Here is a 16,038-nt window from a genome sequence, read left to right as displayed (position 1 = left end):
AGAGACCTGTTAAATCCGGGTGGTTCACAAATAAGGTATTGTTCGGGTAGTGTGATTGTAAAACGCCCAGTTATACCTGATGTCCTTATAACTAAGGTATTATTAGGCTAGTGTGTGTGTATAAAATGTCCAGTTATACCTGATGTCCTGATAACTAAGGTATTGTTAGGCTAGTGTGTGTGTATAAAATGTCCAGTTATACCTGATGTCCTTTATAACTAAGGTATTGTTAGGCTAGTGTGTGTGTGTGTGTGTGTGTGTGTGTGTGTGTGTGTGTGTGTGTGTGTGTGTGTGTGTGTGTGTGTGTGTGTGTGTATAACATTTCCAGTTATACCAGATGTCCTTATAACTAAGGTATTGTTAGGCTAGTGTGTGTGTGTGTGTGTGTGTGTGTGTGTGTGTGTGTGTGTGTGTATAACATTTCCAGTTATACCAGATGTCCTTATAACTAAGGTATTGTTAGGCTAGTGTGTGTGTGTGTGTGTGTGTGTGTGTGTGTGTGTGTGTGTGTGTGTGTGTGTGTGTGTGTGTGTGTGTGTGTGTGTGTGTGTGTGTGTGTGTGTGTGTGTGTGTGTGTGTGTGTGTGTGTGTGTGTGTGTGTAGTGCTGCGTACCGGTACGCCGAACCGGTACTGGACTTGTAAAAAGTTTCGGTTCAAGTCTGGTTAAAACCGGAACGTCGGGAACCGGTACTTACGTATATTCTCCTTTTTGTTCTAAACCATCTAAAACCTTCCATAGATCGAGAAATTTGCGCTGAGAAAAGACGAAAAACATTGTTTTGGCTTCTGATATGGCGGCCATTACTGAGCTCACGAAGTCTCGCAAAATATCGCAACTGCTCGCGAGATCTGTGTGACGTCAAGGGAAGCTGGACACTGACAGCGTGGGATGCTGGTTGCCATATTTGGTAGTGTAGCTAAGCTAACTCCTTTGTATGTATGGTGATATAGTGTCTGCCGAAAGAGCAACACTTCACCCAGACAATGTCAATATGTTGTTGTTCTTGAACAAGAACACATAGACTTGTACTCTTGCATATTGAGTCTTGTATGTACATCACTATGTATGTAGTTGTGTTGTGTAGTTAGTAAGTAACACATGTAGAGTTCTAGAAAAGACATGGTGTAGACACAAGTTGGAAGGGGGCACAATAAAGCTGACGAGTTTGAATTTGAGTTGATTATGAGTTTATTTTCAATTGATAATTAGCTCACAGTAAGTTCACTTTAGTTACTCACACCACTTGACACAAGTCCGGACTTATAAGTCCGGACTTGAACCTGAACCTCTGGACTTTAGTCCGGACCTGAACCTGAATGTGAGTCCAGGTACACAGCACTATGTGTGTGTGTGTGTTTTCATTTCCTTTCAAACCTTTATTTAGACAGATTGGTCTCTTGAGATCATCGATCTCATTTACAAGGGAGACCTGCATCATTTAGTTCCACATGAAACATAAAAACAACAAACAAACAAACAACAGAGGATATCATATTTACATATTCAACATTTACAAATACCCAGAGTGTCAGAAAGCATTTCATTTAGACGTGCTTTAAATACATTCAGAGAAATAAAAATGCTCAATTTCAATTTTGCCTGAAGACTGTTCCAAGCAAGTGGAGCTGAGCACATAAAAGCTGTCTTACCTAAGACAGTCCTTACTCTTGGCACATCTAACAAGACTATATCCTGCGATCGCAGACAATAGCTGCTTGCAACTTTCTGCTTTATCAATGAACAGATATAATACGGGAGTTTGCCCAACATAGCTTTATAGATAAAAGTGTACCAGTGACTGAGCCTCCGTACAGTGAGTGATGGTAAACCTGCCTTGGTATACAGTGTACAGTGATTATACATACAGTGAAGTGCTTTACAATTTGTGACAAATCTCAGAGCACTATGATACGCAGCATCTAGTTTGCTCAGGTAGTTGGCAGGTGCATTCATATACATCAGATCACCATAGTCCAGCACAGGTAAAAAGGTCACAGTGACTAGCCTTTTCCTGGCCTCAAGCGAGAAACAGGACTTATTCCTGAAAAAGAAACCTAGCCTAACCCTCAGTTTTTTAAGCAGGTTATTGACATGAATTTTAAAAGAGAGACAGTCATCAAGCAAGATACCAAGGTATTTGTAACAGGCAACAACTTCAAGTTTTGTTCCTTGCGTTGATACAATATCTAAAACAGGCTCTGGTGTCTTTTTAACTTTTGAAAAGAGCATTATCTTGGTTTTATCCACATTTAAAAGAAGCTTTAGTTCAGAGAGCTGAGTCTGAATAATGTTAAAAACAGCCTGTAATTTAACAACCGCCTCCTGAATGGAGGAACCTGCACAGTACATCCCGGTATCGTCCGCATAGAAATTTAAAGTAGCTTCATCCACATTTTCACCTAAACTGTTGATATATATGGAGAATAAAAGTGGACCTAAAACAGAACCTTGAGGAACACCATTAGCAATGTTTAACCACTCAGAAGACAGCCCATCAAAGTGAACACATTGGGACCTTTCAGAGAGGTAGTTCACAAACCACCCCACTGCATGGCTGGATATGCCAATACTGAGTAGCCTCTGTTTTAAAACGCGATGATCAACGGTGTCAAACGCTTTGGAAAGGTCAATAAACAGAGCTGCACAACTCTGTTTATTATCTAGCATACTAGTAATATCATTTACCACTTTCATTGTTGCAGTGATGGTGCTATGTTTCTTCCTGAAGCCTGACTGATTTTCACAGGATATCATTTATACATAAAAACTCCTTTACTTGTTCACTCACAAGTAGTTCGAGCACCTTAGCCAGAACTGACAATTTAGAGATTGGCCTATAGTTATTTAAAATAGTTGCCTCCCCTCCTTTCAGTAGAGGCAGGACATAAGCAGACTTCCATACTTTAGGAATTGTATTTGTGCTGAGAGAGAGGTTAAAAAGAGAAGTAAGAGGTGGAGCAATACAAATCTTCAGCTATCTTTAAAAAGAAAGGTTCTACGTTGTCCGGGCCAGCCGGTTTCCTAGGATCTAACTTGGATAAAGCTTCATGGACAATACCAACAGTTAAAGGAGTAAAACTGAAAGGGTTTTCCAGACCACATTGTTCAGAGTCAAGGACTGGAGCGTTCACAGAAGCAGAAGCACAGTCAGTGACAGAATCAAACAGAGAGCCACAAGAGACAAAATGCTTATTAAAGCAATTTAGCATAGTAGCCCTGTCTGATATAATGCCAGATGCTGTGGTGAGGCACGGAGGTAGCTCATTTGGGATATCACCAGTGGAAATCGATTTTATGGCTTTCCAAAATTTCCTAAGATTATTCAGGTTTTCTGTGGTAACTGACAAATAGTACTTTGACTTAGCACATTTGACATGTGAACTAAAGCTATTCCTTAGCTGCCTAAAGCGTAGCCATTCTACCTCTTAGCCTGATTTCCTAGCCTTTGCCCGGTCATTGTTTCTCTCATGAAGGAGACCGGACAGTTCAGCAGAAAACCAGGGATTGTTTCGTCCCTTCACTCTAAATTTACGCAGAGGTGCATGTTTATCTATAATTTTCATAAAACCAAGATAAAAATAAGACCATGCAGTTTCTACATCAGCACACAGATCGATTTTTCCCCAATCAAAATCAAACAGATCATGTAAAAAACCCTGCTCCACTAAGTGTTTTTTATCTCTCTTTGTGATGATGCGTGGTTTAACTTTTTGGACCTTAGTGTCCCTAATTGTGGCTACAACACAGTGGTCACTCACATCATTAGCAAATACTCCCACAGATGAGTATTTATATGGAACATTTGTTAAAATGAGATCAATTAAGGAGGATTTATTTGGGGACTTAATATTTGGGCGAGTAGGACTGTCTATAATCTGAGTAATGTTCAAAGAGGTACACAGGTTTTTTAAATCCTCTGACACAGAAGTTAACCAGTCCCAATTAAAATCACCAAGCAGTACTATTTCCTTGTAGGAAAGTTGAGATAACAGTTTTGCCAATGAAGATAAGGAGTCCTTGACAGCCGAGGGGGGCCTGTAGCAACCCACTACCATGACCTGTTGACCCATTGTTACTTCGACATTCACAGCTAAAGATTCTAGTTGTTTACTAACAGATTTGGAAACCATATTTGTTACACAAAACTTATTTTTCACATAAATGGCAACGCCACCACCTTTTTTAGGACGGTCAGTGCGACATACATTGTAACCATTTATGTAAATGTCAGAGGCCAAGATGGATTTGTCTAGCCACGTTTCTGATAAGACAATGACATCAGCATCAGTTGAACTCGCCCAAATACGGACAAAATCTAATTTAGGTAACAGACTGCGCACATTTAAATGAATTAAACCTAACCCCGATCTAGAAATAAAATCAGCAGGAGTAGCTATTTGACTAAAACTACTAGGTGGACCCGGATTTGGCTGTACATTTCCTGATAGTAACAACAATAAAAATACCAAGCACCTTTTCCTCTTAATCAACACACATACATTGTCAGCTGTTCTAGAGTCACCAGCAAACTTCGCGAAAGTGAGATTAGAGTTCAAAAAACTATTCTGAAGGACCATTGTGGCAGGCATGTGAGAAAGACAGACATTTGACGAAATGAATGTCCGCGACAGTGCAACTAGCAATTGTTTGTGCAACCCATCCGAACCTGTACAGGGGATGTCCACTGCGGGCGGCAGAACAGACCCGAATCCAGCAGAATTTTCAGGATGACTAGCGAACTTCTCCTTGTCCAGCACAGTCAAAAAAAGGCACAGCAGAAACACGACATTTGCCATTTTCCCAGTCCAGCTCAACAGCATCCACGATGTTCCCGAAGCAAAACCACGTCAGGACAGCAGCAAGGAAATAGGCAAGCAGCAGTGTGGCAACACTCCGGTTTCTCCGCGGTATCTCCAGACCAGGCCTCCCCAGCACAGTAGCACCCAACAGGTGGGAGTAGGCCTCTAACAGCAGGTGGATAGCGGCCTTCAGCCGTGGGAACCACCACCAGCAGAAGCAGAAATGGGTGGACGGCAGGCCCTCAAACCGCGGCAGATCCTCCACAGATCAATGGTCCATTCTTCCAACCGCCGGCTCTGGCGGTGTGTGTGTGTGTGTGTGTGTGTGTGTGTGTGTGTGTGTGTGTGTGTGTGTGTGTGTGTGTGTGTGTGTGTGTGTGTGTGTGTGTGTGTGTGTGTGTGTGTGTGTGTGTGTGTTGGTCAATGTACCATTTTACCTGACTACCCACCAGCGTTACGCGAACCTTGGTGGTAAACATGGACTATGCCGAAGTCCGCTTAAAACTTAGAGTGTATCCATGTTTTTTAGTGTCTAACTAACATAAATCCTCATTTCTGACAAAGTCCTTTTGTACCCTATGCTGATATCCGCTTAAAACTTAAGAGTGTATCCATGTTTGTTACTGTCTAACTAACTTAAATCCTCATTTTCTGAAAATTCAGTTTATACCACAAAACATGTTTTTTGAGTGTATCTCAGTGTATAGAACAGCGCCGCTCAGGTGGTTTTTCGAATGCAGGTCCATACACATTCTTGCAGTTCCATACACTGTGTGTAATTTCCTGTGTGGGCGGTCCTTAAAAAACGTGGTCACGTCACGTGCATACTTGCAGCTGCGTTCACTCAGCTCATGGAAAGACAGAAGACTACGGAGCTAGCTACAATAGCCTACTCAATTAAACACAAACAGGTAAGCTTGCATACTTGTAGATATTGCTTATTTTACATGATTAATGCTGCGTTCACACCGGACACGATGCGAATATTCGCTTCGTTCTAATCCCTCGAGTTTCACTGCGGCTGTCAGCTGTGTCGGGAGCTACTACAACTACAACAAAATTAACATATTTTACCGTGATTAAATTGTAATACACGTTTCTAAATGATGCCGAAGTAACAACATACTGATACCGGTTAGTAAAAACCATGAATTAATGCTTGACAAGTCTGCAGACAAGACGGCAGGCGAAAAACCTTTTAAAATGCGTGTTGTCTAAATGGAGATTGGCTAAGCTAACGTTGTATATGCTCCGACCGTCCACACTCACAACAACGGCCTACAGACATAAATAAACCAGCGACTGTATTCGCCATGACACAGACAGTCTGTGGTTTGTACTTGTTTAACTTTTATCTAGTTTCTGAACAGATATGAGGAGCTGTGAGCTCTGTGTGTTAACTGCTAACAGCTGATGTAATCGCGCCGCATGTGTATATGCTAGCTAAGAGTAATGCGAAAGAAATAATGTCGGCAGCTGTTTTGTTTTTTGATTGAAGATTAATTAATGTAGAAAGCAGCCTGGTTTGGGAAAAAACAAGGCAAGATTAGACTCCTGTCTTTCTTTTAGTAATGTATGCATTTCAATCACCAGAGCTGAGGACGGAAGGTATGAACTGTAGTCCCGGTAGTTTATAAGGAGCCTCCGGTTTATTTAACCGGAGCCTCCCGGTAATCTTATGTGATGTAAACATTGTATTTAACTGGAGCTGAGGGCAGGACGTATGAACCCTTACTCTTTTTCACAGCTATAATAAACCATCAAAGTCAAGATGCAAAGGCGGAGACGCATCAATCCAAAAGATGATGCCACATTTTATATTGACACTGGAGGGGACAAAGCAGGGCTTGACGTCCAATACATCAATGCCATCAAAGGTGAGTTGATCCGGAGTAAAGCGTTTGTTAACAGTAACTGTGCGGAGTCACTGTGGCACAGACTGGACCCCTGGTGAACTGCTGTTAGACACACTTACACAATTACACAATTCAAATTAATGCTTTTATATATTTTTATTAGATGTGACTCCTTGGCGTTTCTGTTATTATCACTGCTGCTTTAGCTGTTCTGACTGCTAAAATCATCTGTTATTCCTAATTTTGAAGCAGACATTCCGTGGGTTCGGGGGACTGATGAGTTTGCATCCCTGCTTCTGACTGTTTAACCATGATTTAACTTAAAGTATAAACATAAAATATGTGACTTTAGTGTGCTATTTTGCTCACTTATTTGTTATTTGTGTTCGTTGTAGGTCGCGGCATCTTCACCTCTATACCATTTCAAATGAGGAGATGCAAGGTGGTCGACATTTTATTTTGTGAACTCAATATCTTTTCTTAAGGACATGCTCTAACCATCACACCACATACGGAAATGCTACATATTGTCCAATGCATTAGTTTTGATTATGATTATTCCGAGTCATGATTATTTCAGTATAAATATTATAAATATAATAATTTGTTTTACTTCTGATATAGTGAAACATAACTACAGGGTGTTTATTGAAATGTATATCTGAATAACTTTAATTTCATGTTACTACAAGCTATGAATGGTTTAGAATCTTTAGGTACATGGGAAAGCACCATCCAATAATAATAACAATGTTGTTTTTTTTTGCATCTTGCAGGGTCTTGATGAAGTGATGCCTCTGGAAACCTGTGGGGCCACACAGGCCACATCTCCAAATGAGAACATTGGAGAGGTATTTTTACATTTAACATAGATTTAATATCTCAAATTGATGTTTTGTGGCTTACAAAATGATCCAGTAAGGTTTTAAACTGTCGTCAGGTGGTGTTGATAGTGGCATTCATCTGAGTTTAACTCGTACTTGCACTGCCTGCATGTGATCTGCATATGTTAGTTTTACATGTATGTTAAGTTGTTCATTAACATGTGGTGAAAAGCGACCCACTAAGTAATGATAAATGTCATCTATGACAAGTTATAATGTAAACTAAATGTAATCTCTCAAATTGATGTTTTGTGGCTTACAAAAGGATCCAGTAAGGTTTTAAACTAAGTTTTCCTTTCATTCTTTCTGTCATCAGTAGGACCATTCTTGTATTCAATTCCAAATATTCTCTGCTAGTACATTTTTGACTTTGTTTACTGATCCTTCTCGTTGTGTTTTATCTGCTACAGATAGTGAAAAACAGCGACTGCACTGAGAGCTACACGAATACGACAGGTCCAGTGCTTTCTCCCCTCAGCAGAGCTGAAAAGGTACATTACATTTAATTACTACTTGATTTGATCTATTTACATACCGATATGTTTCTTTGGGCTGTGTGTGTGTATGCAGTAGTCTGTATATCATATGGTTTATAGAGACAATGGTATGTGAGGACATTGTCTTTAAATGCTTTTCAAAGTGTAAGTCAGTATCTTGAGTGTATGTGTATCAATCTGAGAACAACAGGGACATGGTTTAGGAGGTCCTGGCTGTTTAAGGGTCCATGTCGTCAGGTGACGTTGATAGTGGCATTCATCTGAGTTTAACTCCTACTTGCACTGCCTGCATGTGATCTGTATGTTAGTTTTACATGTATGTTAAGTTGTTCAGTAACATGTGGTGAAAAGCGACCCACTAAGTAATGATAAATGTCATCTATGACAAGATATAATGTAAAGTAAATGTAATCTCTCAAATTGATGTTTTGTGGCTTACAAAAGGATCCAGTAAGGTTTTAAACTAAGTTTTCCTTTCATTCTTTCTGTCATCAGTAGGACCATTCTTGTATTCAATTCCAAATATTCTCTGCTAGTACATCTTTGACTTTGTTTATTGATCCCTCTCGTTGTGTTTTATCTGCTACAGATAGTGAAGAACAGCGACTGCACTGAGAGCTACACGAAGACGAAAGGTCCAGTGCTTTCTCCCCTCAGCAGAGCTGAAAAGGTACATTACATTTAATTACTACTTGATTTGATCTATTTACATACCGACATGTTTATTTGGGCTGTGTGTGTGTAGTAGTCTGTATATCATATGGTTTATAGAGACAATGGTATGTGAGGACATTGTCTTCAAATGCTTTTCAAAGTGTAAGTCAGTATCTTGAGTGTATGTGTATCAATCTGAGAACAACAGGGACATGGTTTAGGACAGGGGTGCCCACACTTTTTTGGCTGGTGAGCTACTTTTGAAATGACCAGCTAACCGAGGTCTACCAACCAAAAATAAAATCCCAAATTGCAAGGGTTGCTGAATAACACGTTTTATTTTTACATGGGATTACTACAATAGGGCTGCAACAAATGACTAATTTGATTATCGATTAATCTATCGATTAATGAAACGATTAATCGACTATTCGGACTACTACTGTGTGCCTTGCACAATTTCTCAAACGCTCTTATTTAGCCATCAACTTTTAGATTTAGTTTGAGGTTGTTTTAGGCATGTGGAAACTAACAATGAAGACAATAAAGATGAATACTTGATTCAAAAATACATATATTATTAAATTAACTTAAAAAATTGTGAACAAAATTAACATTGCTTTTTATTCGAATTAAATAAATAATATTTCACATCAAAAGAAACAACAATGTTTTAACAAATCTTATTAAATAATCTGATGACAGAACTGTAAACAGAATAGCTGAAACTTTAACAAAATAAATAACTCAGTTTCCTCTAATCATTAACCCATGTTTGTATAATGTAGTTAACTCCGTGTGTTGCTGCTAGCATACATAACACCTGACGTGGAAACGTTACTCGTGGATGGGGCTACAGAGCTACTAGAAAGACAGTCGAACCCGGTGCATTCCTCCGTCTGAATGTGGTGCACTTTTGCTAAATGTTTAGACAAATTGCTCGTGTTACCGCCCTTACATGCTAAATACTTTTGGTGACGAGCATTGTCCACCTCAAGACGGGTAACATGTAACCACACCTTGGAGCGCTTCTCTCCACCATCTCCTCCGTGTGTTGCTGCATGTAGCAGATGCGTGTGTGTAAACTGCCCCGCCCCCTTGCAAACAGACGGGGGAGAGAGAGATCTCTTCTGGATTGGAAAGATAGAAAATACACCGACCATAGACGCATTTGTTTGTCTTTTTGCATGTTAGAAACGAGTTGGCGACACTAAGACTAAGAGATAATGTTTGTGTAGCAATAATACATGACCTTTCTCTTTCTCAACTCGCTACTCGGAGGGAAGTCGCTGTCATATGCCTTGTGAACACTCCGATAATGCCTCTCCACGTTACCTTTCTGTCATCAGTAGGACCATTCTTGTATTCAATTCCAAATATTCTCTGCTAGTACATTTTTGACTTTGTTTACTGATCCTTCTCGTTGTGTTTTATCTGCTACAGATAGTGAAAAACAGCGACTGCACTGAGAGCTACACGAATACGACAGGTCCAGTGCTTTCTCCCCTCAGCAGAGCTGAAAAGGTACATTACATTTAATTACTACTTGATTTGATCTATTTACATACCGATATGTTACTTTGGGCTGTGTGTGTGTATGCAGTAGTCTGTATATCATATGGTTTATAGAGACAATGGTATGTGAGGACATTGTCTTCAAATGCTTTTCAAAGTGTAAGTCAGTATCTTGAGTGTATGTGTATCAATCTGAGAACAGCAGGGACATGGTTTAGGAGGTCCTGGCTGTTTAAGGGTCCATGTCGTCAGGTGACGTTGATAGTGGCATTCATCTGAGTTTAACTCCTACTTGCACTGCCTGCATGTGATCTGTATGTTAGTTTTACATGTATGTTAAGTTGTTCAGTAACATGTGGTGAAAAGCGACCCACTAAGTAATGATAAATGTCATCTATGACAAGATATAATGTAAACTAAATGTAGTATATCCTGAATTCCTTAGTGAAAAGTAGGTTTAAGGATTATACTTTTCATAACCTAAGACCTGTAATCATTTGGGCTGTCGAGTGAAAGCAGAACTGCATTGGATTTCAGAAACACAACCATACATGCTTTCATGTAATGTTTTTTTGTGTGTGTGTTTGCATCTTGCAGGGTCTTGATGAAGTGATGCCTCTGGAAACCAAGCAAGACATTGACCATTTGGGTAGGTTGCCTCACTTACCTGACTTATAGTTGTGTCTGACAGAATAGAGAATACTAATTATATATTTAACAACAAAAACATTTGTGTGTTAAGCAGAAACTGTGTCATCCACAGTGAGTGAGACTGCTCCTCCCTATGAAGGTAAGGCCAGTTTGGTTGTTGAACTCGGAAAAGGCATTGACATAAGCTTATAAATAAGATACAAAACAGTGTTAAGACCTAGCCGAGACAGTTTTGATCTTCAAAAATTGATTGATTAGTTTCCTTTTTGGGAGTGGTCAATTATTACTAGAATGCATTCCAGCCTAGGACTTTTTAAATATCTAACCCATCATTCTACCCCTGCTGTCCAAAAAGATAGGAGGTATGATATGTAGATATGACCCTCAATATTTGACCCTCAATTAATTTAAAAAAGGGTAGCACTTCTGTTTGGAACAGTAACCTTTTTTCTGATATAAAAAATACAGCACATGTCCAAGACCTTTTTATAAAGATTTTTCAATAGTCACTTTACTTATTGGATTGCTGTCCTAAAGTTAAGGCTAGGAGGCAGGCAGGAAGAGGATGGCATGTATGTGCTACTCGTATCCAATTTTCTCATAAAAAGCAGATTAGTTATTTCCAACTAAAATATGACTGCCTAGTACATTTCACATTTTGATTCTACTGATTTTTTTTTTACTTGTATATCTTTCAGAAAAGGATCATGAAAATGCCAGAAGAACAATAAAAAAAACTGTGGGCCAAGGATGAGGTTACCGCAGTAATGCGGCATTTCAAGTGTCATATTGCCAAAGGAAATCTGGCAACCAAATCCGAGTGCCGGCACTGCAAGCTGGTTGAAGGCAAAGTGCTTGACGGACGAACAGTACAAAATGTTAGAGACTTTGTTCGCAATCGCGGAATTGCTCGAAAGAGGCAGTCACAGTCAGTTTTGTTTTGTTTTGTTTTATGTTGTGGTTATCCTGATGACTTAACGTTTTATACTGCACCCTGCCAGACGATTGTGCCTTCCTGTTCCAACACAGTGGATTTTTCTCTTTTGGAGAATGGTCTGGAGATCCACACTGGTAAACCAGTTATCAAAGAACAGCTTGTGGGATTGGTTGCCTGGGATGATGCTCGCAAGTCGCAGAACAATGTTGCCACTAGCCCCAATATCTGGCATGCCATCCATTGGAAAGATTAGGCCTGTGTGCACTTGGAAGTTGTAGGCGATCCCGTTGCTGTCTGACAATGCATATATTTTGTCTGTCGATCTGTATGTCTCTGTGTCTGTGTAGCTGTTTGTCTGTCTGTAAGCTGTCTCTCTGTCTGTTGATCTGTCTGTGTAGCTGTTTGTTTGTCTGTAAGCTGTCTCTGTCTGTCGATTTGTATGTCTCTCTGTCTGTGTAGCTGTTTGTCTGTCTGTAAGCTGTCTCTGTCTGTCGATCTGTATGTCTCTCTGTCTGTGTAGCTGTTTGTCTGTGTAGCTGTTTGTCTGTCTGTAAGCTGTCTCTGTCTGTCGATCTGTATGTCTCTGTGTCTGTGTAGCTGTTTGTCTGTCTGTAAGCTGTCTCTGTCTGTCGATCTGTATGTCTCTCTGTCTGTGTAGCTGTTTGTCTGTCTGTAAGCTCTCTGTCTGTCGATCTGTATGTCTCTCTGTCTGTGTAGCTGTTTGTCTGTGTTGCTGTTTGTCTGTCTGTAAGCTGTCTCTCTGTCTGTCAATCTGTATGTCTCTCTGTCTGTGTAGCTGTCTGTAAGCTCTGTCTCTGTCTGTCGATCTGTATGTCTCTCTGTCTGTGTAGCTGTTTGTCTGTCTGTAAGCTGTCTTTCTGTCTGTCGATCTGTATGTGTAGCTTTTTGTCTGTCTGTAAGCTGTCTCTCTGTCTGTCGATCTGTATATCTCTCTGTCTGTGTAGCTGTTTGTCTGTCTGTAAGCTGTCTCTCTGTCTGTCGATCTGTATGTCTCTCTGTCTGTGTAGCTGTCTGTAAGCTCTGTCTCTGTCTGTCGATCTTTAGTCTCTCTGTCTGTGTAGCCGTTTGTCTGTCTGTAAGCTGTCTCTCTGTCTGTCGATCTGTATGTCTCTCTGTCTGTGTAGCTGTTTGTCTGTCTGTAAGCTGTCTCTCTGTCTGTCGATCTGTATGTCTCTCTGTCTGTGTAGCTGTCTGTAAGCTCTGTCTCTGTCTGTCGATCTGTATGTCTCTCTGTCTGTTTAGCTGTTTGTCTGTCTGTAAGCTGTCTTTCTGTCTGTCGATCTGTATGTGTAGCTGTTTGTCTGTCTGTAAGCTGTCTCTCTGTGTGTCGATCTGTATATCTCTCTGTCTGTGTAGCTGTTTGTCTGTCTGTAAGCTGTCTCTCTGTCTGTCGATCTGTATGTCTCTCTGTCTGTGTAGCTGTCTGTAAGCTCTGTCTCTGTCTGTCGATCTTTAGTCTCTCTGTCTGTGTAGCTGTTTGTCTGTCTGTAAGCTGTCTCTCTGTCTGTCGATCTGTATGTCTCTCTGTCTGTGTAGCTGTTTGTCTGTCTGTAAGCTGTCTCTCTGTCTGTCGATCTGTATGTCTCTCTGTCTGTGTAGCTGTTTGTCTGAGTAGCTGTTTGTCTGTCTGTAAGCTGTCTCGTCTCTGTCTGTGTAGCTGTTTGTCTGTCTGTAAGATGTCTCTCTGTCTGTCGATCTGTATGTCTCTCTGTCTGTGTAGCTGTTTGTCTGAGTAGCTGTTTGTCTGTCTGTAAGCTGTCTCTCTGTCTGTCGATCTGTATGTCTCTCTGTCTGTGTAGCTGTCTGTAAGCTCTGTCTCTGTCTGTCGATCTTTATGTCTCTCTGTCTGTGTAGCTGTTTGTCTGTCTGTAAAATGTCTCTCTGTCTGTCGATCTGTATGTCTCTCTGTCTGTGTAGCTGTCTGTAAGCTCTGTCTCTGTCTGTCGATCTGTATGTCTCTGTCTGTGTAGCTGTTTGTCTGTCTGTAAGATGTCTCTCTGTCTGTCGATCTGTATGTCTCTCTGTCTGTGTAGCTGTCTGTAAGCTGTCTCTCTGTCTGTCAATCTGTATGTCTCTCTGTCTGTGTAGCTGTCTGTAAGCTCTGTCTCTGTCTGTCGATCTGTATGTCTCCCTGTGTGTGTAGCTGTTTGTCTGTCTGTAAGCTATCTCTCTGTCTGTCTCTCTGTCTGTGTAGCTGTCTGTAAGCTCTGTCTCTGTCTGTCGATCTGTATGTCTCTGTCTGTGTAGCTGTTTGTCTGTCTGTAAGATGTCTCTCTGTCTGTCGATCTGTGTGTCTCTCTGTCTGTGTAGCTGTCTGTAAGCTGTCTCTCTGTCTGTCGATCTGTATGTCTCTCTGTCTGTGTAGCTGTCTGTAAGCTCTGTCTCTGTCTGTCGATCTGTATGTCTCTCTGTCTGTTTAGCTGTTTGTCTGTCTGTAAGCTGTCTTTCTGTCTGTCGATCTGTATGTGTAGCTGTTTGTCTGTCTGTAAGCTGTCTCTCTGTGTGTCGATCTGTATATCTCTCTGTCTGTGTAGCTGTTTGTCTGTCTGTAAGCTGTCTCTCTGTCTGTTGATCTGTATGTCTCTCTGTCTGTGTAGCTGTCTGTAAGCTCTGTCTCTGTCTGTCGATCTTTAGTCTCTCTGTCTGTGTAGCTGTTTGTCTGTCTGTAAGCTGTCTCTCTGTCTGTCGATCTGTATGTCTCTCTGTCTGTGTAGCTGTTTGTCTGTCTGTAAGCTATCTCTCTGTCTGTGTAGCTGTCTGTAAGCTCTGTCTCTGTCTGTCGATCTGTATGTCTCTGTCTGTGTAGCTGTTTGTCTGTCTGTAAGATGTCTCTCTGTCTGTCGATCTGTGTGTCTCTCTGTCTGTGTAGCTGTCTGTAAGCTGTCTCTCTGTCTGTCGATCTGTATGTCTCTCTGTCTGTGTAGCTGTCTGTAAGCTCTGTCTCTGTCTGTCGATCTGTATGTCTCTCTGTCTGTGTAGCTGTTTGTTTGTCTGTAAGCTGTCTCTCTGTATGTCTCTCTGTCTGTGTAGCTGTCTGTAAGCTCTGTCTCTGTCTGTCGATCTGTATGTCTCTCTGTCTGTGTAGCTGTTTGTCTGTCTGTAAGCTGTCTTTCTGTCTGTCGATCTGTATGTGTAACTGTTTGTCTGTCTGTAAGCTGTCTTTCTGTCGATCTGTATGTCTCTGCATGTGTAGCTGTTTGACTTTAATGTGTTTAAACAAATGTATTGGTTTGAGAAGAGTTAATACTACTTTATTTTACAATTAAAATGACTGCTCCCATAATGCTGTGTCCTGTCAGGTTGTGTATGTATGTACATTTGGAGGGTTGTGGGAGTGGCTTTATCGTCCCTTTAAATACCGTATAATGTTTTTTTGGTTCTTATAAGTCACACTTTTGTCAAAAGACAAATGTCTGTGTATACCACAATATAAGTAGGTGGTGTGTGTAACCGTTCTAAAGGGTGTATCAGCTATCTAAAGTGAGCTGATTTTTTTTCAGATAATTTAGAGTACTTTGACCCAACTCCCATAGCTGTAGGACCTCAGGAAAGGGTAGCCCATCTAAACCACCACCGGGCCGGTTTAGGGGAAAAGTCTGGCTATTACATAAAAACCCGTGTGTGTGTGTGTGTGTGTGTGTGTGTGTGTGTGTGTGTGTGTGTGTGTGTGTGTGTGTGTGTGTGTGTGTGTGTGTGTGTGTGTGTGCGCGCGCGTGTCGGGGGTAACGCTGCCTTTCCCGCAGCGTTACCCCCGGTCTGCACGTTGTTTCTCTTTCAGAAACACAAAGGACTACTGTTTGTATGATGTGATCACGCTGCAAACGATGTCCACCAAAAGTTGAGTCCAGTGTCTATGGAGTGTCATTTGTATTTGTTATAGTTTGGGAAGATTGAAAATCGGTAGGGAAAGCCAGCTAAGTCGGTAGGCGGTAGAAACATGTCAAAAGCGGTAGACTACCGCCCAAATCGGTAGGCAGGGTTCCTGCAGGTTTCGCCAACTCAAATGTAAGACTTTTTAAGACGTTTTTAAGACCACTTTGAATAGAATTTAAGACCTATTTCACGGCAAGAAAGTATGAAGGAAAATTGCTATGAAAGAAGAAATACGTCCCATAATTACTTACAAAGTAAATGTATTCATGTTCAACATAAGAACAATAACTGAACATAACAGCATAACAGTACAGAACTGTGTTAGCCAAAAAGTGTGTATGTGTGTGTG

The 16,038-nt window shown here is 40.9% G+C and overlaps 2 protein-coding genes across 6 annotated transcripts in view; one reads left to right on the top strand and one right to left on the bottom strand.

The window, feature by feature from the left end:
- The window catches only part of LOC307044209 (gamma-aminobutyric acid receptor subunit pi-like), a 241,866-nt gene that overhangs the window by 43,928 nt on the left and 181,900 nt on the right, over positions 1 to 16,038 (bottom strand). The gene's annotated exons all lie outside the window — the stretch shown is intronic.
- Positions 564 to 15,099, top strand: LOC307044210 (uncharacterized protein). 5 transcript variants are annotated; one of them, XM_079689290.1, is made up of 10 exons: positions 564 to 5,712; positions 6,549 to 6,678; positions 7,053 to 7,099; positions 7,434 to 7,508; positions 7,952 to 8,032; positions 8,628 to 8,708; positions 10,136 to 10,216; positions 10,805 to 10,856; positions 10,971 to 10,997; positions 11,557 to 15,099. In XM_079689290.1, exons 2-10 carry the CDS (start codon positions 6,573 to 6,575, stop codon positions 11,610 to 11,612), a joined length of 606 nt encoding a protein of 201 aa, XP_079545416.1. In that variant the 5' UTR covers positions 564 to 5,712; positions 6,549 to 6,572; the 3' UTR covers positions 11,613 to 15,099. The 5 variants fall into 5 exon arrangements, with proteins under 5 accessions (XP_079545416.1, XP_079545415.1, XP_079545413.1 ...); XM_079689289.1 differs by having other exon boundaries at positions 10,953 to 10,997; XM_079689287.1 differs by having other exon boundaries at positions 10,950 to 10,997.

The sequence above is a fragment of the Notothenia rossii genome (genome assembly GCF_949606895.1).
Source record: "Notothenia rossii genome assembly, chromosome: 6".
Taxonomy (NCBI): domain Eukaryota; kingdom Metazoa; phylum Chordata; class Actinopteri; order Perciformes; family Nototheniidae; genus Notothenia; species Notothenia rossii.
This window is presented reverse-complemented; position numbering and strand designations above follow the sequence as displayed.

What these genes read in the sequence shown, in the direction of transcription:
- LOC307044210 (XM_079689287.1), top strand. Translation starts at nt 6,573, where the DNA reads ATGCAAAGGCGGAGACGCATCAATCCAAAAGATGATGCCACATTTTAT. An exon ending in TTCAAATGAGGAGATGCAAG is followed by an intron (nt 7,100 to 7,433) that starts GTGGTCGACATT and finishes TGCATCTTGCAG; the next exon opens with GGTCTTGATGAAGTGATGCC. An exon ending in CCCTCAGCAGAGCTGAAAAG is followed by an intron (nt 8,033 to 8,627) that starts GTACATTACATT and finishes TATCTGCTACAG; the next exon opens with ATAGTGAAGAACAGCGACTG.